Consider the following 22,649-nt stretch of genomic DNA (forward strand, 5'->3'; position numbering starts at 1 on the left):
TACGCTTTAAACGTCCACAAGTACAAAGACTCCATGTCCAAGCCGCCCAGCTCCAAGACACCAGCCATGCCACCTCGTGCCGTAACAGCATCCCCTTGTGCCAAAGCGGCCACAACTATCACTACTCCCACTGTCACCCTCACCTGCACCACCACTAAGACTATGGTATGTACCATCACCACTACGGAGACTGCAGTACCCACTAGGTGCATCACCTGCACCAAAGCTGTTGTGGAGCAGAGGTCAGTAGGCACCCAAACCCACATCAGGAGTGAAGGCGCACTGTATGTAGCACCTGGTAGCCACCCATATCCAAAGGGACAGCCTTTACCAGTGCTACCCCAGTAGAACAAAGGAAATCTGAAATTACAGTATATAGCTCACCATTAACTCTTTGCTGCTACCACAAAAAGTTCACTGTTAAAAAGTTTATTAAACCCAACCAGGGTTTCCATTTAAAGGGGTCGCTGTAGTGAGTTCCGTTCTGGAGCTCCCTCCTGTGGTTGCTCATGGTATTTTTGCGAGTTCTGCCCTTGGGCTCCCTCTGGTGGTTTCGAGTGGAACTGCTGCTCCGTTAGGTGGCTGTAGCAGCTGCCTTCACTAATCGCCTTGCCTGGGTTTGTTATTTAAACCTGCTCTGGGCTTTAGTCCATGCCTGCTGTCAATGTTCTTGGTTGGATTTGATTCTTCCCTTGGATTTCTCATATGGCCAGTCCTTGTCTGCTAAAGATAAGTTTTGCTAGTTTTGTTTGTCCATTTGTTTGGACTCTATTGCTTGCATTTTGTCTCTTTTGTCCAGCTTGTCACTATGTCTTATTCAGGCTAGCTGGAAGCTCTGGGAAAGCAGATTTGCCCCTCCACACCGTGAGTCGGTGTGGAGTTCATTTTTGTAAACTCTGCGTGGATTTTGTAGTTTTTAATACTGACCGCACAGTATCCTTTGCTCTCTGTCTATCTAGTTTAGTTTTGGCCTCCCTTTGCTGAATTCTAATTTCATTTCTGAGTTCGTCATTTCCCTCTCCTTTCAGTCAATATTTGTGGGGGGCTATCTTTCCTTTTGGGGGTTTCTCTGAGGCAAGATGGCTTTCTATTTCCTTCTTTAGGGGTAGCTATATCTGAGGCTGTGACGAGGTGTCTAGGGAGTGTCAGGAACATCCCACGGCTATTTCTAGTTGTGTTGTTAGGATTAGGGACTGCGGTCAGTAGAGATACCACCTTCTCAGAGCTCGTTCCATGTTGCATTTTAGCCACCAGGTCATATCAGTGTGGCCTCTTAACCACCAGGTCATAACAGTACAGCAGGCCAAGAATGAATTGAATGCATCTCAAAAGAAGGAAAAAAAAAAGAGTTCTGAACCATTTTTTTTCTGTGCTCTGTTCTGTCTTCTTTTTCCTCTTGATATCTGGGTGGTGCTGGATATATGCTCTGGTATGGAGGTTCAGGGTTTGTTTTCTCGTGTGGATCAACTTGCTGCAAGAGTCCAGAGTATCCAAGAATATATTGTTCAGACTCCGGCTCTAGAGCCAAGAATTCCTACTCCTGATTTGTTTTTTGGGGACAGATCCAAGTTTTTGAACTTTAAAAATAGCTGCAAATTGTTTTTTGCTTTGAAACCCCGTTCTTCTGGTGATCCCATTCAGCAAGTGAAAATCATCATATCCTTACTGCGTGGTGATCCTCAAGACTGGGCATTTGCTCTTGAAACAGGGAATCCGGCATTATTGAATGTAGATGCATTCTTTCAGGCGCTCGGATTGTTGTATGACTAACCTAACTCTGTAGAGCATGCTGAGAAAACACTGTTGGCCCTGTGTCAGGGTCAGGAAGCGGCAGAGTTATATTGCCAGAAATTTAGAAAATGGTCTGTGCTCACTAAATGGAATGAAGAAGCGCTGGCTGCTATTTTCAGAAAAGGTCTTTCTGAAACCCTTAAAGATGTTATGGTGGGCTTTCCTACGCCTACCGGTTTGAGCGAATCTATGTCTCTAGCCATTCAGATTAATCGGCGCTTGCGTGAGCGCAAGGCGGTGCACCATATGGCAGTGTCCTCTGAGTGAAGTCCTGAGCCTATGCAATGTGATAGGATTTTGACTAGAGCAGAACGGCAGGAATTCAGACGTCAGAATGGCCTGTGTTTTTACTGTGGCGATTCAGCTCATGCTATTTCTGATTGCCCTAAGCGTACTAGGAGGGTCCCTAGCTCTGTTACCATTAGTACTGTGCAGCCTAAATTTCTCTTGTCTGTTACCCTGATTTGCTCATTGTCGTCCATTTCTGTTATGGCATTTGTGGATTCTGGCGCTGCCCTGAACTTAATGGACTTAGAATTTGTCAAGCGCTGTGGTTTTTCCTTGGAACCTTTGCAGAGTCCTATTCCCTTAAGGGGGATTGATGCTACGCCATTGGCCAAGAATAAACCTCAGTACTGGACACAGTTAACCATGTGTATGGCTCCAGCACATCAGGAAAATATTCGTTTTTTGGTGTTGCATAATTTGCATGATGTTGTTGTGCTGGGTTTTCCATGGTTACAGGTACATAATCCAGTGCTGGATTGGAGATCTATGTCTGTGACTGGTTGGGGTTGTCAGGGGATACATAGTGATATTCCTTTGATGTCCATTTCCTCGTCCCCTTCTTCTGAAGTTCCTGAGTTTTTGTCGGATTTCCAGGATGTATTTGATGAGCCCAAGTCCAGTTCCCTACCTCCTCATAGGGACTGCGATTGTGCCATTAATTTGATTCCTGGCTGTAAGTTCCCTAAGGGCCGACTTTTCAATCTGTCTGTGCCAGAGCATGCCGCTATGCGGAGTTATGTAAAGGAGTCCTTGGAGAAAGGGCATATTCGCCCGTCTTCGTCACCGTTGGGAGCGGGATTTTTTTTTGTTGCCAAGAAGGATGGCTCCTTGAGACCCTGTATAGATTATCGCCTTCTCAATAAGATCACTGTCAAATTCCAGTATCCGTTACCTTTGCTTTCTGATTTGTTTGCTCGGATTAAGGGTGCTAGTTGGTTTACTAAAATCGACCTCCGAGGGGCGTATAATCTTGTGCGTATTAAACAAGGTGATGAATGGAAAACAGCATTTAATACGCCTGAAGGCCATTTTGAATATCTTGTAATGCCATTCGGGCTCTCTAATGCTCCATCGGTATTTCAGTCCTTTATGCATGATATCTTCCGGAATTATCTGGATAAATTTATGATTGTGTATTTGGATGATATTTTGGTTTTCTCCGATGATTGGGAGTCTCATGTGAAGCAGGTTAGGATGGTGTTTCAGGTCCTTCGTACTAATGCGTTGTTTGTGAAGGGGTCTAAGTGCCTCTTTGGAGTTCAGAGGGTTTCTTTTTTGGGTTTCATTTTTTCTCCCTCGGCTATTGAAATGGACCCTGTTAAAGTCCAGGCCATTCATGATTGGACTCAACTTACATCTGTAAAGCGCCTTCAGAAATTTTTGGGCTTTGCCAATTTTTATCGTCGCTTTATTGCTAATTTTTCTAGTGTTGTGAAGCCTCTGACCGATTTGACGAGGAAGGGCGCTGATGTGGTGAATTGGTCCTCTGCGGCTGTTGAGGCCTTTCAGGAGCTTAAACGTCGTTTTACTTCTGCCCCTGTGTTGCGTCAGCCAGATGTTTCTCTCCCTTTTCAGGTTGAGGTTGATGCTTCTGAGATTGGGGCAGGGGCCGTTTTGTCTCAGAGAAATTCTGATGGCTCTTTGATGAAACCTTGTGCCTTCTTCTCCAGAAAATTTTCGTCTTCTGAGCGTAATTATGATGTCGGCAATCGGGAGTTGTTGGCTATGAAGTGGGCATTTGAAGAGTGGCGACATTGGCTTGAGGGAGCCAAGCATCGCGTGGTGGTCTTGACTGATCACAAGAATCTGATTTACCTCGAGTCTGCTAAGCGGTTGAATCCTAGACAGGCTCGGTGGTCTTTGTTTTTCTCACATTTTGATTTTGTGGTCTTGTATATTCCTGGATCTAAGAATGTGAAGGCTGATGCCCTTTCTAGGAGTTTTTTGCCTGATTCTCCGGGAGTTCTTGAGCCGACTGGGATCCTCAAGGAGGGGGTGATTCTTTCTGCCATCTCCCCTGATTTGCGGCGGGTACTTCAGGAGTTTCAGGCTGATAAACCTGACCGCTGTCCTGTGGGGAAATTGTTTGTTCCTGATAGATGGACTAGTAGGGTAATTTCTGAGGTTCATTGTTCGGTGTTGGCTGGTCACCCTGGGATTTTCGGTACCAGAGATTTGGTGGCTAAGTCCTTTTGGTGGCCTTCCTTGTCGCGGGATGTGCGTTCGTTTGTGCAGTCCTGTGGGACCTGTGCTCAGGCTAAGCCTTGCTGTTCCCGTGCCAGCGGGTTGCTTTTGCCTTTGCCTATTCCTGAGAGGCCCTGGACGCATATTTCCATGGATTTTATTTCTGATCTTCCTGTTTCTCAGAAGATGTCTGTCATCTGGGTGGTTTGTGACCGGTTTTCTAAGATGGACCATTTGGTGCCGTTACCTAAGTTGCCTTCCTCTTCTGATTTGGTTCCATTATTTTTTCAGCATGTGGTTCGTTTGCATGGTATTCCGGAGAATATTGTGTCTGACAGAGGTTCCCAGTTCGTTTCTAGGTTTTGGCGGTCCTTTTGTGCTAGAATGGGCATTGATTTGTCTTTTTCTTCTGCATTCCATCCTCAGACAAATGGCCAAACAGAGCGAACCAATCAGACCTTGGAAACCTATTTGAGATGCTTCGTGTCTGCTGATCAGGATGATTGGGTGACCTTTTTGCCGTTGGCCGAGTTTGCCCTTAATAATCGGGCTAGTTTGGCTACCTTGGTTTCGCCTTTTTTTGTAACTTTGGTTTTCATCCTCGTTTTTCTTCAGGGCAGCTTGAGCCTTCTGACTGTCCTGGTGTGGATTCCGTGGTGGACAGGTTGCAGCAAATTTGGACTCATGTGGTGGACAATTTGACGTTGTCTCAGGAGAAGGCTCAGCGTTTTGCTAACCGTCGTCGGTGTGTTGGTCCCCGGCTTCGTGTTGGGGATTTGGTCTGGTTGTCTTCTCGTCATGTTCCTATGAAGGTTTCTTCCCCTAAGTTCAAGCCTCGCTTTATTGGGCCTTATAAGATTTCTGAAATTATCAATCCAGTGTCTTTTCGTTTGGCCCTTCCAGCTTCCTTTTCCATTCATAATGTGTTCCATAGATCCTTGTTGCGGAGATATGTGGTACCTATGATTCCCTCCGTTGATCCTCCTGCTCCGGTGTTGGTTGAGGGGGAATTGGAATATGTGGTAGAGAATATTTTGGATTCTCGTTTTTCGAGGCGGGAGCTTCAGTATCTGGTCAAGTGGAAGGGTTATGGCCAGGAGGATAATTCTTGGGTTGTTGCCTCTGATGTTCATGCTCCCAATTTGGTTCATGCTTTCCATTTGGCTCGTCCTGATCGGCCTGGGAGCTCTGGTGAGGGTTCGGTGACCCCTCCTCAAGGGGGGGTACTGTTGTGAGTTCCGTTCTGGAGCTCCCTCCTGTGGTTGCTAATGGTATTTTTGCAAGTTCTGCCCTTGGGCTCTCTCTGGTGGTTTCGAGTGGAACTGCTGCTCCGTTAGGTGGCTGTAGCAGCTGCCTTCACTAATCGCCTTGCCTGGGTTTGTTATTTAAACCTGCTCTGGGCTTTAGTCCATGCCTGCTGTCAATGTTCTTGGTTGGATTTGATTCTTCCCTTGGATTTCTCATATGGCCAGTCCTTGTCTGCTAAAGATAAGTTTTGCTAGTTTTGTTTGTCCATTTGTTTGGACTCTATTGCTTGCATTTTGTCTCTTTTGTCCAGCTTGTCACTATGTCTTATTCAGGCTAGCTGGAAGCTCTGGGAAAGCAGATTTGCCCCTCCACACCGTGAGTCGGTGTGGAGTTCATTTTTGTAAACTCTGCGTGGATTTTGTAGTTTTTAATACTGACCGCACAGTATCCTTTGCTCTCTGTCTATCTAGTTTAGTTTTGGCCTCCCTTTGCTGAATTCTAATTTCATTTCTGAGTTCGTCATTTCCCTCTCCTTTCACAGTCAATATTTGTGGGGGGCTATCTTTCCTTTTGGGGGTTTCTCTGAGGCAAGATACTGTAGCTTTCTATTTCCTTCTTTAGGGGTTGCTATATCTGAGGCTGTGACAAGGTCTCTAGGGAGTGTCAGGAACATCCCACGGCTATTTCTAGTTGTGTTGTTAGGATTAAGGACTTCGGTCAGTAGAGATACCACCTTCTCAGAGCTCGTTCCATGTTGCGTTTTAGCCACCAGGTCATATCAGTGTGGCCTCTTAACCACCAGGTCATAACAGTTCGCATAAGTAAAGGGATCCTGTGTTTGCACAAGTTGCCTTAAAGAACTGTGAATCATGCACTATGCATGATCAAAAATTTTTCCTGTAAATAGTTTGCACCTTCTTAATGGTGCTTCCTACTGGTTTTACAAAAGAAGCTTTTAAAGAGACTGCTTCTAGGGAGATTGCTTCTAATGTTGCTCGAAAGTGTTTTGTTTTCCAGAGACCTAAAGAAAAACCCATCTGGCGCGGCAGTATTCAGGGTCTGGATACACGCCTTGTAGACCACCCAAAGCCAACGTTGAGGGTTAATGAGGGGTTCCCTCCCATCGTTATTGCTGATACTAAGTTATTGATTAACTTGAATATTAATGATTGACTTGCGTACTAATTGCACTACCTCAGTATTGAAAAGACTTGAAAGTTGATGTGCTGCACTTTGTTGAGCCAAAGACAGATAGTTAGTATATTGCTGAATTAATATATACTGAATAAAAATAAATCGAGACTTGTAGTTAGTGTTGTGTGTAGAAAGAAGTAAAAATGTTTGATGTTGCACCTTTGAATCAGATAGACGTGATGTAGTATACCCGTAGGGGTAAGAGAATTCTACACTTTTGAATAAAACTGAAAAGAGAATATAGTAAACCCATGTGGGGTCAGTTAATGAACTGTGCGGTCACCCATGGTAACTGGACAGAGTAAGGTCCAGCATGTTTAGAGACTGCAACTTAATGTCGTTTACTATGAAGTGCTGTGGAGTATGTGTTAAGCCTGTGTTATACACCATGACCTCAAGTGGTTTATGACGTGTAAATAAACCAATTAGACTTGTGCCTACTGTGTTCCATGGACATTCATGAACTGTTCGGCTTGCGGTCGCCCACGGTAACTGGACAAAGAGGTCCAGCATGTTTAGGGACTGCGACTTACAGCCGTTTACTATGAAGTGCTGTGGAGTATGTGTTAAGCCTGTGTTATACACCATGACCTCAAGTGGTTTATGACGTGTAAATAAACCAAATAGACTTTTTTAATGTGGAGAACCATGCCTGTCTATGGTTATCCTGTTGCCAGGCGAGTATTCCCCAACCCGCTAGTGATCGCTGCATCACAACTGGTAATGGAAGCCAGGATCCCAGTGGGTATCACCAGCAGCAAAACAGAACATTATTGTCAATTATTACCAGTCTAGTAGGGGAATATTGAATTTTATTATTTTTTATGCATTCTGGGCCCATTGAGAAAGCTTTAGATACTAAGAGCCCTCAAGGAATGCAGTAAATGCTTTAATGAGGTGAGGGTTCCCTCTGCCCTTTCCTAAGCCCGTTAGGTTAAGTTCAGAGCAATAATCAGAAGTCTCCGGATATCTGACAGGAAGAACAAGGCTGCATACAGAAGCATTCCTGATAGTCATCAATATGTGCAACTTACGTTCCATTGGTGGCATTTAGATGTTCAACATAAGCCACACCACGTCTGTCTCTAGTAATACTTGCACCTTCTCCTGAATTTACTCCAGCAACAGTTATGTACATCTCAGCAATTATTGGCGTGTTTGATAGCTGTAAAACTGCTGATTGATAGTTTGATGCTTCATTCAACGTCTGGTGAATGGAGAAAAGGCAATGAGAATCGTTTATTTATTACCTTTTATTACAATGGAATCAAGAAAGTGTAAATTATCTCAAATTTCCAATATTTCTGTTGATCTATGACTGGTCATCAATGCACAGCGCAACAGCACCGACTAGTGAAAATAAACCCTGAATGGGCAAGTAAATGGAAATTAATGCAAAAAGCAACTTGCTTTTCCAACATTGGAAATAAATATTAACTCAGTGACTAGTATATTTAGCTAACTTGGCCCCAGCCCTTGTACAATTTTGACATAACCATTTCTTCAATATTTCTCAATATATGTCCATAAGAGATTACAATATCACTTGCAATTTTTCTTTATTATATAGACACATTCATGAATTGTTGACAAACTGTGGTAATCACTGCAGTATTCCACCCTATTCCAGTTGGTGGGGATCTAAGTGCCAGGACCTTCATCAATCCTGAAAATGAAGGGGTGTTTTATAAGGTTGATTTTTACACATAGGTTTTGTGAGGTAGAGATATTCTATTTTTTTGCAGCCATTTGACCACAATGTAAGGTTTAGTATAAATTTCACAAAGAATCCTCATCAAAGAACTAACATGTCGCTTTTAATTTCACAGTGCAGTTTTAATATCTTATCGGAAAGACACTTGCAGAATAGATAGCAAGGTGATTTTTTATATGAAAATCACTATTAGTTTATTTAATACTTAACCCCTTCACCCCGAAGCCTGTTTTCACTTTCCTGACCAGGCCAATTTTTTCAATTCTGACCAGTGTCCCTTTATGCGTTCATTTGTGAAAATATGAGATTTGGCAAAAAATTTGAAAATTTAGCAATTTTCTAAATTTTTATGCCCTTAAATCAAAGTGTTATGTCATGCAAAATAGTTAATTAGTAACATTCCTCACATGTCTACTTTACATCAGCACAATTTTTGAAACATATTTTTTTATTAGGACGTTATGAGTGAAAAGCTGACCAGCAATTTTTCATTTTTACAATAAAATTTACAAAACCATTTTTTTAGGGACCACATCACATTTGAAGTGACTTTGAGGGGCCTACATGACAGAAAATATAAACAATTTACATCATTCTAAAAAACTGCACCCCTGGAGGTGCTCAAAACCACAAGTTTTTTAACCCTTCAGGTGCTTCAAAGTAATTAATGGAATGTGTTAAAAATTAGCATTTAACTTTTTTCACAAAAATGTTACTTTCTACTCATTTTTTTATTTTCACAAGGGTAGCAGGAGAAAATGGACCCCAAAATTTGTTGTGCAATTTCGCCTGAGTACACCAATAACCCATATGTGGAAAAAAAGTACTGTTTGGGTACACGGCAGGGCTTGGAAGGAAAGAGTGCCATTTGTCTTTTTGAATGCACAATTTACTAGAATCATTGGTGGATGCCATGTCGCGTTTGGAGAGCCGCTGATGTGCCTAAAGAGTGGAAATCCCCCACAAGTGACCCCATTTTTTAAACTAGACCCGTCAATGAACTTATTAAAGTTGTGGTGAGCACCTTGAACCCCCAACTGTTTCAAAAAAGTTTATAATGTTGAACTGTGAAAATAAAAAATCACATTTTTCCCACAAAAAATTTCTTTTAGCCCTTTTTTTTATTTTCACAAGGGCAACAAGAGAAAATGCACCATGAAATTTGTTGTGCAATTTCTCCTGAGCATGCCGATACCCTATATGTGGAAGAAAACTTCTGTTTGGGCGCATGACCGGGCTCAGAAAGGATGGAGTGATGTTGTGCAACAGTTTTTTATGCTCCTGATGTGACTAAACAGTGGAAACTCCCCATAAGTTACCCCATTTTGGAAACTAGACCCCTCAAGGAATTTATCTAGATGTGTGGTGAGCACCTTGAACTCACAGGTGCTTCACAGAAATTTTCAGCTTTGACCCATGATAACAAAAAACAAATATATTTTTCCCATAAAAAAATGTTTTATCCCCAAGTTTTAACAATTTTGCAAGGATAGCAGGAGAAATTAGACCCCAAAATGTGTTGTGCAATTTATCCTGAGTACACTGATATCCCTTATGTGGTTGAAAACTACATTTGAGGCACAGTTTAAACATACTGACCATTTGGCCATTAAACCAAATTAAATCAAGAAGTGTCTTTTGTTTTTTCATTAAAAAGATCAATTTTTATTTACATATTTGTTAAAAGGTTTACACATAACAGTAAAATAGTAAATGTCTATAAGATTGCTAACTGGCATTTTAGTAATAAATATAGGAGCAGTATAAGAGGGTTTCTAGTCCCAATTCTTCCTTCGTTTTGATGTGCACATGTTTCAGCTGACCTATAATAAATTGTAGTTATTGGTTTGGAGGCACTATTTTATTGTTATGTGTAAACCTTTTAACAAATATGTAAATAAAAATTGATCTTTTTAATGAAAAAACAAAATAAACTTCTTGATTTAATTTGGTTTAATGGCCAAATGGTCAGTATGTTTAAACATTTAATGGAGTGTTGCCCACCGTATGTATAGGAGAATGGGCTTGGGTTATATGTTTATCATTTGAGGCCCGGTGCAAAGCTCAGAAGGGAAGAAGCTCCATGTTGGAGTTCAGATTTTGCTTGGATTGGTTTGAGGCTGACATGTTACATTGGTAGAACCCCTGAGATGTCAGAAGAGCAGACCCCCCCCATAAATGACCTCAGTTTACAAACTACATCTCTCAATGAATTCTTCTAGGGGTGAAGTAATCATATTGACACCACAGTTGTGTCACAGAATTTTATTTCATTGGGCAGTGAAGAAGAAATAATTATATTTTTAACACCAAAATGTTGTTTTAGCCCCAGATTTTATATTTTCACACTGGGAAATGGGTAAAAATGGCACCAATAGGTGTCTGAATGTAGAAATACTTCATATGTGGCTATACAGTACTGCTTAGCTACACGGCGAGACTCGCTATTTGCCTCCTGTAGTGCAGATTTTCCTAGAATAGTTTGCGGATTCCATATATATACAGACCCAATTTTTTTTTAATTATACCCCTTTGGGAATTTAACTACAGATGTAGTGATGATTTTGACTCCATTGGTGTTTTCCAGAAACAAGCAACAGTGGATGTTGCTGAGTGAATTTTGCAAACTGCCATTGTAGTGCCCAGCAAGTTGTAGTCCCCAGTATATTGTGGTGCTCAGTATCTTTGTGCCTAGCACATGCTTCTGGAAACATTCACCTGTAAATTAGGCAGTCTGTCATCAATGCAGAAATGCCAAACATGTGGATGCTAAATGTGGTTTAGGCACACTCTGGGGTTCAGAAGGAAGGGGGCGTTTGGATTTGGGACCACAGATTTTGCTGAATTTTCTTTTAGGGGCAAGGAGCAATAGCGCTATTCCAGAGCCTTTGTACTACCAGTAACGTGGAAGCCCCCTATATTTCTGTTAACAGATGAAGGACATGAGTGGATTGAGTTGAATTTTTTGTTGGGAACATTGTACATAATATTTGGGATCACATTTATCCTGCGCTCTACACTGAGCACTTATATTGGGGTTTCCATCTAAATCTCCAAGTGACGTGATTCAAATGAAACCCACGAGGGAGCCACTCGCTATATTGAGGCAGCAGAGATACTCTGGACAGTGTCTGGCCTCTATTCAGCCTTTTCACTCTTTTCAGAAGTGCACAGAAGTGGCGGACAGCGCTTTTATGTGCACCTAAAATGACAGAAAGAGTCGGATCACAGGTCAGATGGCACCCACAGTGACTCCATCTGCCTCATTATAGGTATAGGGAATCTTCCACCGGGTGTTCCATCTGAATCTTGTTTATCTAAGCTTTACACGAAATCCCTGGTGTAGATGCTCAAGATAAATGTGAGCTAAGCTTTACTGCGATCTTTGGGAGGCAGAATGAACAAATCAACAGCAGGTGAAGAATTGTTTTTATTTATTTTTATGCCACTCCTCGTGCGGTATAAATGATTAAACGACTTTATTCTTTGGGTTGGAGCGATTACAGTGATACCAGATTCATATCTAGTTTTTATGTTTGGCTGCTGTCACACTAAAACACGCTTTTTATTGCAAAAACAAGTTTTTGCATCCCCATATTTAGTTAGCATTAATCTTTCCATATTTCTTATGACAGACTCATGTATTTTTTGTGGGACGAGTTGACGTTTTTATTGGTACTATTTTCAGGCTCATGAAATTTTTTGATCGCTTTCCATTCTGTTTTTTGGCAGGCAGAATGTAGAAAAACAGCAATTCAGGAATTGGTTTGGGTTTTTATTTTTATTCCGTTTTGGCACTTTTACACAATAAAAACTATTTTCTGGAAAAAAATATATTTTTACATTGCTTTTTTTCTGAGAGCTATAACTTTTTTGCTTGTTTTTTGCGGGACAAAATGATGTTTTCAGTGATACCATTTTTATTTTTGTTCATCTTTTTGATTGCGTTTTATTCCACTTTTTATTCGGTGGTATGGAGATAAAGTATAGTTTTTTTTTGCCTTGTTTTTTATTTAGTTTTTTTTATCAGTATTCACTGAAGGGGTTAACTAGTGGGACAGTTTTATAGAATGAATAGACATGAATTGTCCCTGCCCTGATTGCTGGTTTAATAATCTGCAATGTTTTTGCATTGTAGGGCATTACATCAGCATTGGTGTTGAGTGAACGTGGTCAGATACAGTGTTGTCCGAGCATGCTTCGGTGCTAACAGAGTATCTTCGGTGTACTCGAATACTGTGTTCGAGTTACCGCGGCAGCACATCTCGTGGCTGTTCGACATCCGCAACACATGCAGGGATTGCATAACAAACAGGCAATCCCTGCAAGTGTTGCTGCTGTCGTACAGCTGTAACACATGCAGTCACTGCGACTTAAACATAGTATTCGAGCACGCTGAAGAAACTCTGTTAGCACTGAAGCATGCTCGGACAACACTGTATCTGACCATGTTCCCTCAACACTAATCAGCGTCTCTCTGAACAGGAGCTTACAGGCCACCATCCCTGGGTGACCCCGTGGTGACCCCAGGGTTACCCCATGACCATCTTTTGGCGACTGTGGATTGTGTTGTGACGATGGAAGCAGAGAGGGCGCTCCCTGTCTCTGCGATGCCCCTCAATGTTGCTGTCACTAGTGACAGCTGCATCAGAGGGGTTAAACGCCCATGATTAGTGCTATCACCAATCATGGGCATTGTAGACTGTGAGCCCTCGTGGGCAGGGTCCTCTCTCCTCCTGTACCAGTTGCGACTTATGTTGTTCAAGATTATTGTACCTGTTTTTATTATGTATACCCCTCCTCACATGTAAAGCGCCATGGAATAAATGGCGCTATAATAATAAATAATAATAATAATAATTGTTGCAGGGTGTCAGCTCTCAATATAGCCCAGCATTTCATCATGGCAGTGCTCAGTGTATATGTATGGCGCATTTCGTAAAGGGGTTAAAGTGGATTTTGAAAAAACATCCACCTTAGAAAAATCCATGCAAACATTCCCTATGGCCATGGTCAGAGTTTTTTTAAGGTGGAAAACTAAAAATCCAACCTGTTTTGTACTTGGAATTAAGACACCGGTGGTCTAAAAGACGGTCAGGGAAACTTCGTCTGTCATTTTCCTGCAGTAGTTTCACTTCAAGAAAATGCAGTGGTGTTTTTCTTGAAGCATAATTCTTTGTCGTCTTTATAGTGATTTTTGTGGTGGCTTTGCAGACGGTGTCCTTACATATAGAACAGTGGCCACCAGTAGAATAGTCAGGTCACTCCTTTTAGCTGCTTCACAGCTTTTGAAGACTGAACATATGCACAGTAAATCGCTTTGACATTTCTGTATAAATGTTCATTACAGTAAGAACTTTTTCATGCTGAATCCACCTGCAAAAGATGTCATGTGTGCATATGCTAAAACTTCAGGAATCATGTTATTTAGTCAGTGTACCCATTGCCATAACCTGTGTGCCCTGGTTTCTGTATAAGTTGTCATTTGGTCCCCCTTTTTTATGTCTTTTATATTTTAATATTATGATTTAATAAAATTCTATATTTTATATACATCTCTTGATTTGGTTTATTCACAATTTTGAGTAGGTATACTAATTGTGTTTCAGTGAATATCCATATTAATGTTGTAATATATTTGTGAGCTAGTCTCACTTTGGATGATGTCACACTTATATATAAATGAACATTACAGCCTTCAAACTGGAAATATGTTTTGGAGCGGTGTATAGCATTAATTAGCATATGTACTTACATTTCGTATGAGCCAGCTGACAGGACTTCCACTGAATATTAGAGAGAAGATGTTCTTCAACAAGGACATGTTGTTCTCTGTGTAGAAAAATAATTCATTTGTGTTTATGTTTATCAAATGGAAAGAGGGAGGCATATCAAAAGAATATAATGTTGTCTGCAGAACCTGCAGGGCATGAAGCAGATTATCTAAAGCTGACAGTAAATTAAGGTTTGCAAGAGACGTCAAAAGCAATAAAAAAGATTATGTTATTATGTCAAAAGTATAAGAAATGTCAAAGATGCTATAGGATTTTTACAGGATGAAAATGATGAAATGGTAAGAAAGGATGTTGAGAAGGCTGTACTTTTAAATTCCTATTTTGCATCAGTTTTCTCTCACCGTGTGCGGAATTTATTATGAAATATATGAAATACAGAAATTTTGGAAGTACATAATAAACTTTATCATTCATTTGGAACTTCTAGTGTGCCGGAGTTATTTTTAATTTCCTTCCATGACAGAATCACTGACTGAGTGAATCAGGGAAATGCTGTAAATATAGTATATCTTGACTTCAGCAAAGCATTTAACAAAGTATCTCATACCATCCTTATTGAAAAAATGACTAAGTATGGAATGGACAAGGCATCTGTTAGGTGAAATCATAACTGGCTTAGTGATCGGACCCAAAAAGAGTGGTCGTAAATGGCTGCATATCGAGTTGGAAGAATGTCTCAAGTGGGGTACCACAGGGTTCTGTCCTGGGCCCTGTATTGTTCAACATCTTTATCAATGGTTTAGATGAAGGAATTGAGGGTACACTGATTAAATTTGCTGATGGCACAAAGCTAGGAGAGATAGCTAATACTAGAAAAGAGAGAGAGGATTCAAAAAGGTATAAATAAACTGAAGCAGTGGGCAGCAACTAACAGAATGGTTTTTAACAAGGAAAAATGCAAAGTACTACATCTGGGCAATAAAAATGAAAAAAGCATATGGAGAATGGGAGGAATAGGGCTAAGCAACAGCACATGTAAAAAAAGACTTTGGTATACTAATAGATCATAAACTGAACATGAGTTAACAGTGTGATGCAGCAGCAAAAAAGGCAAATGCAATTCTGGGATGTATTATGTATTATGGGGCAGCACGGTGGCGCAGTGGTTAGCACTGCAGCCTTGCAGCGCTGGAGTCCTGGCTTCTAATCCCACCCAGGACAACATCTGCAAAGAGTTTGTATGTTCTCTCCGTGTTTGCATGGGTTTCCTCCGGGTACTCCGGTTTCCTCCCACATTCCAAAGACATACTGATAGGAAATTTAGATTGTGAGCCCCATCAGGGACAGCGATGATAATGTGTGCAAACTGTAAAGCGCTGCGGAATATGTTAGTGCTATATAAAAATAAAGATTATTATTATTTTTATTAACAGAAGCATACAGTCTAGATCACGAAAAGTCATTATTGCTCTCTACTCCTCTTTGGACAGACCTCATCTGGAATACTGTGTCCAGTTTTGGACACCACATTTTAAAAAAGACATCAACAAACTGGAGCAAGTTCAGAGAAGAGCAACCAGAATGGTGACCTGTCTGCAAACCATGTCCTCTGAGGAATGGTTACAGGATTTGGGAATTTTTAGTTTGCAAAAAAGAAGACTGAGAGGAGACTTAATAGCTGTCTACAAATATCTCAAGGGCTGTCACATTGTAGAAGGATCATCTTTATTCTTATTTGCACAAGGAAAGACTGGAAGCAATGGGATGAAATTGAATGGGAGGAGACACAGATTAGATATTAGAAAAAAACATTTTGACAGTTAGCGTGATCAATGAGTGGAACAGGCTGCCACGAGAGGTGGTGATTTCTCCTTCCATGGAAGTCTTCAAACAGAGGCCGGACAGACATCTGTCTGGGATGATGTAGTGAATCCTGCTTTGAACAGGGGGTTGGACCAGATGACCCAGGAGGTCCCTTCCAACTCTACCATCCTACGATTAATTCAGAAGTGCCTCATCATGTGCATTTCTTCATCCGACTGGTCCTGTCTTGGATCTTCTAATCACAACTCCCTGGCCGTGATTGACAGCCTGCATATCGGTCTTACCATAATGGGAAGTGTATGCAAACTAACAATCATGCAGGATTAGTCCTGCCTCAAATACATATATGAAGCTGCTGCAGGATTAAATTCAGTTTTTAAAACATTGCAACCAGTGGCGTAACTAGATTCTCATGGGTCTCGGTGCAAAATTTGGGCAAGCCCCCTCACCTGCTTGTTGGTCAGATGTTGGTCAGGTGTTTGGGCCCATATAGTGTTCTAATTCTTATAACGACATATGAGTTGCCCTCCCTCCCTCATTATGAAATTAATGTTATACTGGGTCTCTTCCAGGTATATATGCCCCCCTTCATGGTCCTCTTCTTGGTATATATGTCCCCCAACCTGAGCCCCATCCTGGTAAAGTTCCTCCATCCTGGTATATGTTCCTCCATCCTGGTATACATTCCCCTTCCTGGTATTTGTCCCCCATCTTGGTATATATCCCCTGTCCTGGTATATGTTCCCCATCCTGGTATATGTTCATCGTCATGATATATGTCCCCAGCCCTGGTATACGTCCCCCATCTTGGTATATGTCCCTCTCGTCCTCGTATATGTCCCATCCTGATATATTTTACACACTAATTGCTGAAGGTACAGCAAAAAAGGCAGGAAGGTGTATACAAGGTCAGAGATAGTGGTCCGTCATGCACAGTGATGAAAAAGATTATTTGATGCAGATTGCATAACCCCTCTGTACTATACCTACACTGTGCCCTGCTTACAGAGCGGAGGTTGGCACCCTGGTCAGTGGATATGGTGCCCCCGCTCCATGACGGCTATCCCTAGGAAGCCCTTATAGACCACTAACCCCAAAAGATATACCATATATATTATCTGGAGACAGAGGGTTTGTGGGTGCTAACACAATTTATATGATCAAATCCCAATCCACAAATGCATTATCAAACAATTCTTTACTGATTAGATATCTATAGATACAGCAAAAGGCTCAATCCTCAAATAGGATATTAGATAGTGACCAAAACGATGTCCATACATATCAACCACCCTTAAATACATAAGTAAGATATAGAATAAAGCATGATGGCAAAGGAATAGTCAGAGGGATACTTATCAATTAGATGTCATGTGACCTCTATGCGTTTCACCACACGGCTCATCAGGAGGTTCGATAGATGGATGTTGCATGGTCTAAATACATGTTCTTTGTCCCCTTTTATGATTTAATAATAAAGGTTTAACATTTTATCTGTCTTTAATGTTGTTTTTAAAATCACACTGTCTGTATTGATTATGTAATGTCCTGACTACTAGTATTGGCCTCTGGGGATAGTGTGAGTCCTCCCCTCACAGTGGATTGACTGTGAGCAATTGATGGCCTTTCTAGGTGATGAGTATTAGTCAATGTTTCCACTCTCAGTAGAAATCAGTAAACAATGTCACTGTCTAACTGCTTTTCGTGGGGGGAAGTATTATTCAATGCTTCCCCTCCTAGTGAAATAGCAGTTACGATTTCACTGACTGGTTAGCCTTTATAGGGGTAACTATTGTTCAGTACTTCTTTATGTATTAGGCATATAATATAGAATGTTGACTTTGATTTCATAATATTCATTTAAGTAACGTTTGGCATAAAGTGGCCGGAGACCACTAGTTAGCATTTGCCACCAATAGAGACTGAATGCGCTAAAATGTTAACCAGCTGCCTCCCCAACATGTTACGCTGATGCTGGCTTATTACAGGAAATGAGGCTGCAAAAAGGCTATTCTGGATTTTTTATTTTTTGTGCTTTACAGTTATTACGGTACATTTTGCACTTTAATAGACCAGACTTTTATGTCTGCGACGATATCAAATGTCTTTATTTTTAACTAGATGGTAGCCCGATTCTAACGCATCGGGTATTCTAGAATATGTATGTAGTTTATTTATGAAGATTTTAGAATAATACATTGGATACACAGGATTCGGCCGGCCGGGTTCAAATCTGCGCCGGTCGCTGATTGTTCGTGGCCGGCCATGTAGTATATAGCACAGCCACATAGTATATAGCACAGCCCATGGAGTATATAGCACAACCCACGGAGTATATAGCACAGCCCACGGAGTATATAGCACAGCCCGCGTAGTATATTGCACAGCCCGCGCAGTAGCATGCATGCAGTTTATAACACAGGCCACGTAGTGTATAACACAGGCCATGTAGTGTATAGCACAGCCCACGCAGTATATTGCACAGCCTGCATAGTACATTGCACAGCCCGCGTAGTACATTGCACAGCCCGCGTACTATATTGCACAGCCCGCGTACTATATTGCACAGCCCACGTACTATATTGCACAGCCCACAAAGTACATTGCACAGCCCACGCAGTACATTGCACAGCCCGCGCAGTACATTACACAGCGCATATTGCACAGCCCACGTAGTATATAGCACAGCCCACGCAGTATATTGCCCAGCCCACGTAGTATATTGCCCAGCCCACGTAATATATTGCACAGGCCACGCAGTATATAGCAATGTGGGCACCATATCCCTGTTAAAAAAAAGAATTTAAAAAAAAAATAGTGATATACTCACCCTCCGTTGGCCCCCGGATCGAAGTGGTTACCGATGCTCCTCGTGACGCTCCGGTCTGAAGAGTGCATTGCGGTCTCGCGAGATGATGACATAGCGGTCTTGCAAGACCGCTACGTCATCATCTCACAAGACCGCAATGCATGGAGTGGTCACCGGGGCGTCGCGAGGAGCCGGAAAGGCCAGTTTCTGATCCGGGGGGGGCCGATGGATGGTGAGTATATAACGATTTTTTATTTTTTTTATTATTTTTAACATTAGATCTTTTTACTGTTGATGCTGCATAGGCAGCATGAATAGTAAAAAGTTGGTCACACAGGGTTAATAGCAGCGTTAACCGAGTGCGTTACACTGCTGTCAACGCTGCCATTAACCCTGTGTGAGCGCTGACTGGAGGGGAGTACGGAGCGGGCACTGACTGCGGGGAGGAAGGAGCGGCCATGTTGCCGCCGGACTGTGCCCGTCGCTGATTGGTCGTGGCTGTTTTGCCGCGACCAATCAGCGACTTGGGATTTCCGTTACAGACAGACAGAAAGACAGACAGACAGAAAGACAGAAGTGACCCTTAGACAATTATATAGTAGATGGGGGAAAAAGACAGTGATTCAAATTTTTTTTTTTCATATTTTTAAAATATATATATATTTTGCTTTTTTTATACCACTATATTGCAGAATATAGCTAAAATGACAGCTTCCTGGGCTTAATTGGAGTACAAACATGGCAACCCTATGCTTCACAGGGGAGGACTGATATGTGCTGGAATACATGACCCTGGGACTGTGAACCTTGAATGCATAACTTAAATGCCACTGTCAGAGATTTATGGGGCTAATAGCAGCTATCATACTTCAGCTCCAATTGCTGCTGTCACAGACAGATGCTGGCTGCCTGGCTGGATAGCACAGCTGGCATGTGCTGGGTATGGTATAACATGGGCTGTTATATACTACGTGGCTGTGCTATATACTACGTGGCTGTGCTATATAGTACGTGGGCTGTGTTATATAGACCGCAATGCACTCTTGGGACCGGAGCGTCGCGAGGAGCATCGGTAAACGCCCCAGCTGGATCCGGGGGCCGACGGAGGGCGAGTATATAACTATTTTTTATTTTAATTCTTTTTTTAACAGAGATATGGTGCCCACATTGCTATTTACTATGTGGGCTTTGTTAGATACTGTGTGGGCTGTGTTATATACTGCATGGGCTGTGTTATATACTACATCGCTCTGCTATATACTACGTGGCTGTGTTATATACTACATCTCTGTGCTATATACTATATGGGTTGTGCTATATACTACGTGGCTGGGCAATATACTACGTGGCTGAGCAATATACTACGTGGCTGGGCAATATACTACGTGGCTAAGCAATATACTATGTGGCTGAGCAATATACTATGTGGCTGGGCAATATACTACATGGCTGGGCAATACACTACGTTGCTGGGCAATATACTACGTTGCTGGGCAATATACTACGTGGCTGTGTTATATACTACGTGGCTGTGCTATACACTATGTGTCTGTGCTATTTACTATGTGGGCTGTGTTATATACTACGTGGCTGTGTTACATACTACGTGGCTGGGCTATATACTACGTGGCTGTGCTATATACTATGTGGGCTGTGTTATACGCTACTTGGCTGTGCTATATTTCTCTGCTGTATCCGTGCATCATGAATCGTGGTATGTGTTAAAGAGGGGGCCCACTGAGACTTCTTTCACCCGGGGCCCTCAAAAACCTGGCTTCACTGATTGGTCACGCCCGGCCGCGAACAATCAGCGACAGTCGCAGTCCGCCCGCGAATTGGCACGGAATTTGAACCACATTTCGCTAATTGGTCGCGTCCGGCCGCCCAAATCCTGTGTATAAATTGCATTATTCTGAAAACTTCATAAATAAACTACATACATTTTCTAGAATACCCGATGCGTTAGAATTGGACCACCATCTAGAATAGTATAATTCACTTCCCATAGGCCTCTATATAGTATAATGCACCCCATAGGCAAAATATATATATAGTATAATGCACTCCCATAGGCATCTATAGTATAATGCACTCCCCATAGATCTCCATACAGTGTAATGCATTCCCCATAAACACACTCTATATAGTATAATGCACTTCTATAGGCAGACTCTATATGGTATAATGCACCCCCATATGCAGACTCTATATGGTATAAAGCACCCCAATAGGCAGACTCTATATAGTATAATGCACTTCCCATTGGTAGACTCTATATAGTATAATGCACATGCCACACGCAGACTCTATATAGTATAACACAATCCCCATAGGCCTCTATACAGTATAATGCTCTCCCCATAGGAATCTATATAGTATAATGCATCCTCATAGGCAGACTCTATATAATGTAATGCACTCCATAGGCCTCCATAGTAAAATGCACTCCCCATAGGTAAACTCTATATAGTATAATGCACCCTCATAGGCAGACTCTATATAGCATAATGAACCCCATAGGCATCTACAGTATAAAGCACTCCCCATCGGTAGACTCTGTATAGTGTAATGCAGTCCTCATAGGTCTGTATAGTATAATGCACTGCCCATAGACCTCCATACAGTATAATGCATTACCCATAGGCAGACTCTATATAATATAATCCACCCCCATAGGCAGAATCTATACAGTATAATGCACTCTACATAGACAGACTCTATATAGTATAATGCACTCCATATAGGTAGACTATTTAGTATAATGCACTCCTTATAGGCAAACTCTACATAGCATAATGCATCCCACATAGGCATTTATATAGTATAATGCACCATCATAGGCAGATTCTATATAGTATAATGAACTCCCATAGGCATCTATGGTATAAAGCACTCCCCATAGGCAGACTCTATGTAATATAATGTACTCCTCATAGGCCTGTACAGTATAATGCACTCACCATAGAGTATAATGCATACATAATATACTTCACCCCTTAGGCAGACTCTATATAGTATAATGCACTCCCAATAGGTAGATTTATTTAGCATAATGCATTCCTTATAGGCAGACTTTTTATAGTATAGTGCACCGCACATAGGCATCTATATAGTATAATGCACCCCCATAGGCAGACTCTATATAGTATAATGAACTCCCATAGTTATCTACAGTATAATCCACTCCCTATAGGCAGACTCTATATAGTATAATGCACTTTGCATAGACAGACTCTATATAGTATAACACATGCCCCATAGGCCTCCATACAGTATAATGCTCTCTCGATAGGCATCTATATAGTATAATGCATGTCCATAGGCAGACTCTATATAGTGTAATTCACCCCCATAGGCCTCTATAGTATAATGCACTTCCCATTGGTAAACTCTATATAGTATAAAGCACCCCCATAGGTAGACTCTATATAGTGTAATACACTCCTCATAGGCATGTATAGCATAATGCATTCCCTATAGACCTCCATACAGTATAATACACTCCCATAGGCAGACTCTACTTAGTATAATGCACTCCTTATAGGCAGACTTTGTATATTATAATGCACCTCACATAAGCATCTATATAGTATACTTCACCCCCATAGGCAAACTCTATATGGTGTAATGTACCCCATAGGCCTCTATAGCACAATGTACTCGACATAGGCAGACTCCTGATAGTATAATGCACTCCCTACCAGCAGACTCTATATAGTATAATGCAACCCCATAGGCATCTAGGGGTCCTGGCGTGACACACAGGCATCTCATCACATATGGGTAAGAAGAATTATTGATGTGCCACCTCTCCCAAGTTTTTTGTTGCTATTACATCCTTCTTCTTTTTCCATTCATGGTG

General features: G+C 41.6%; 1 protein-coding gene across 1 annotated transcript in view; it reads right to left on the reverse strand.

Moving 5' to 3' along the window:
• LOC138658207 (N-acylethanolamine-hydrolyzing acid amidase-like) overlaps nt 1-22,649 on the reverse strand; it is a 204,626-nt gene that overhangs the window by 122,646 nt on the left and 59,331 nt on the right. The window contains exons 5-6 of the mRNA XM_069745717.1: nt 14,175-14,251; nt 7,740-7,912 (exon numbers count right to left, since the gene is read on the reverse strand). Coding sequence (XP_069601818.1) covers nt 7,740-7,912; nt 14,175-14,251 — 250 coding nt within the window. The remainder of the gene's footprint in view (nt 1-7,739; nt 7,913-14,174; nt 14,252-22,649) is intronic.

This window comes from Ranitomeya imitator, chromosome 1, assembly GCF_032444005.1.
Source record: "Ranitomeya imitator isolate aRanImi1 chromosome 1, aRanImi1.pri, whole genome shotgun sequence".
Lineage (NCBI taxonomy): Eukaryota > Metazoa > Chordata > Amphibia > Anura > Dendrobatidae > Ranitomeya > Ranitomeya imitator.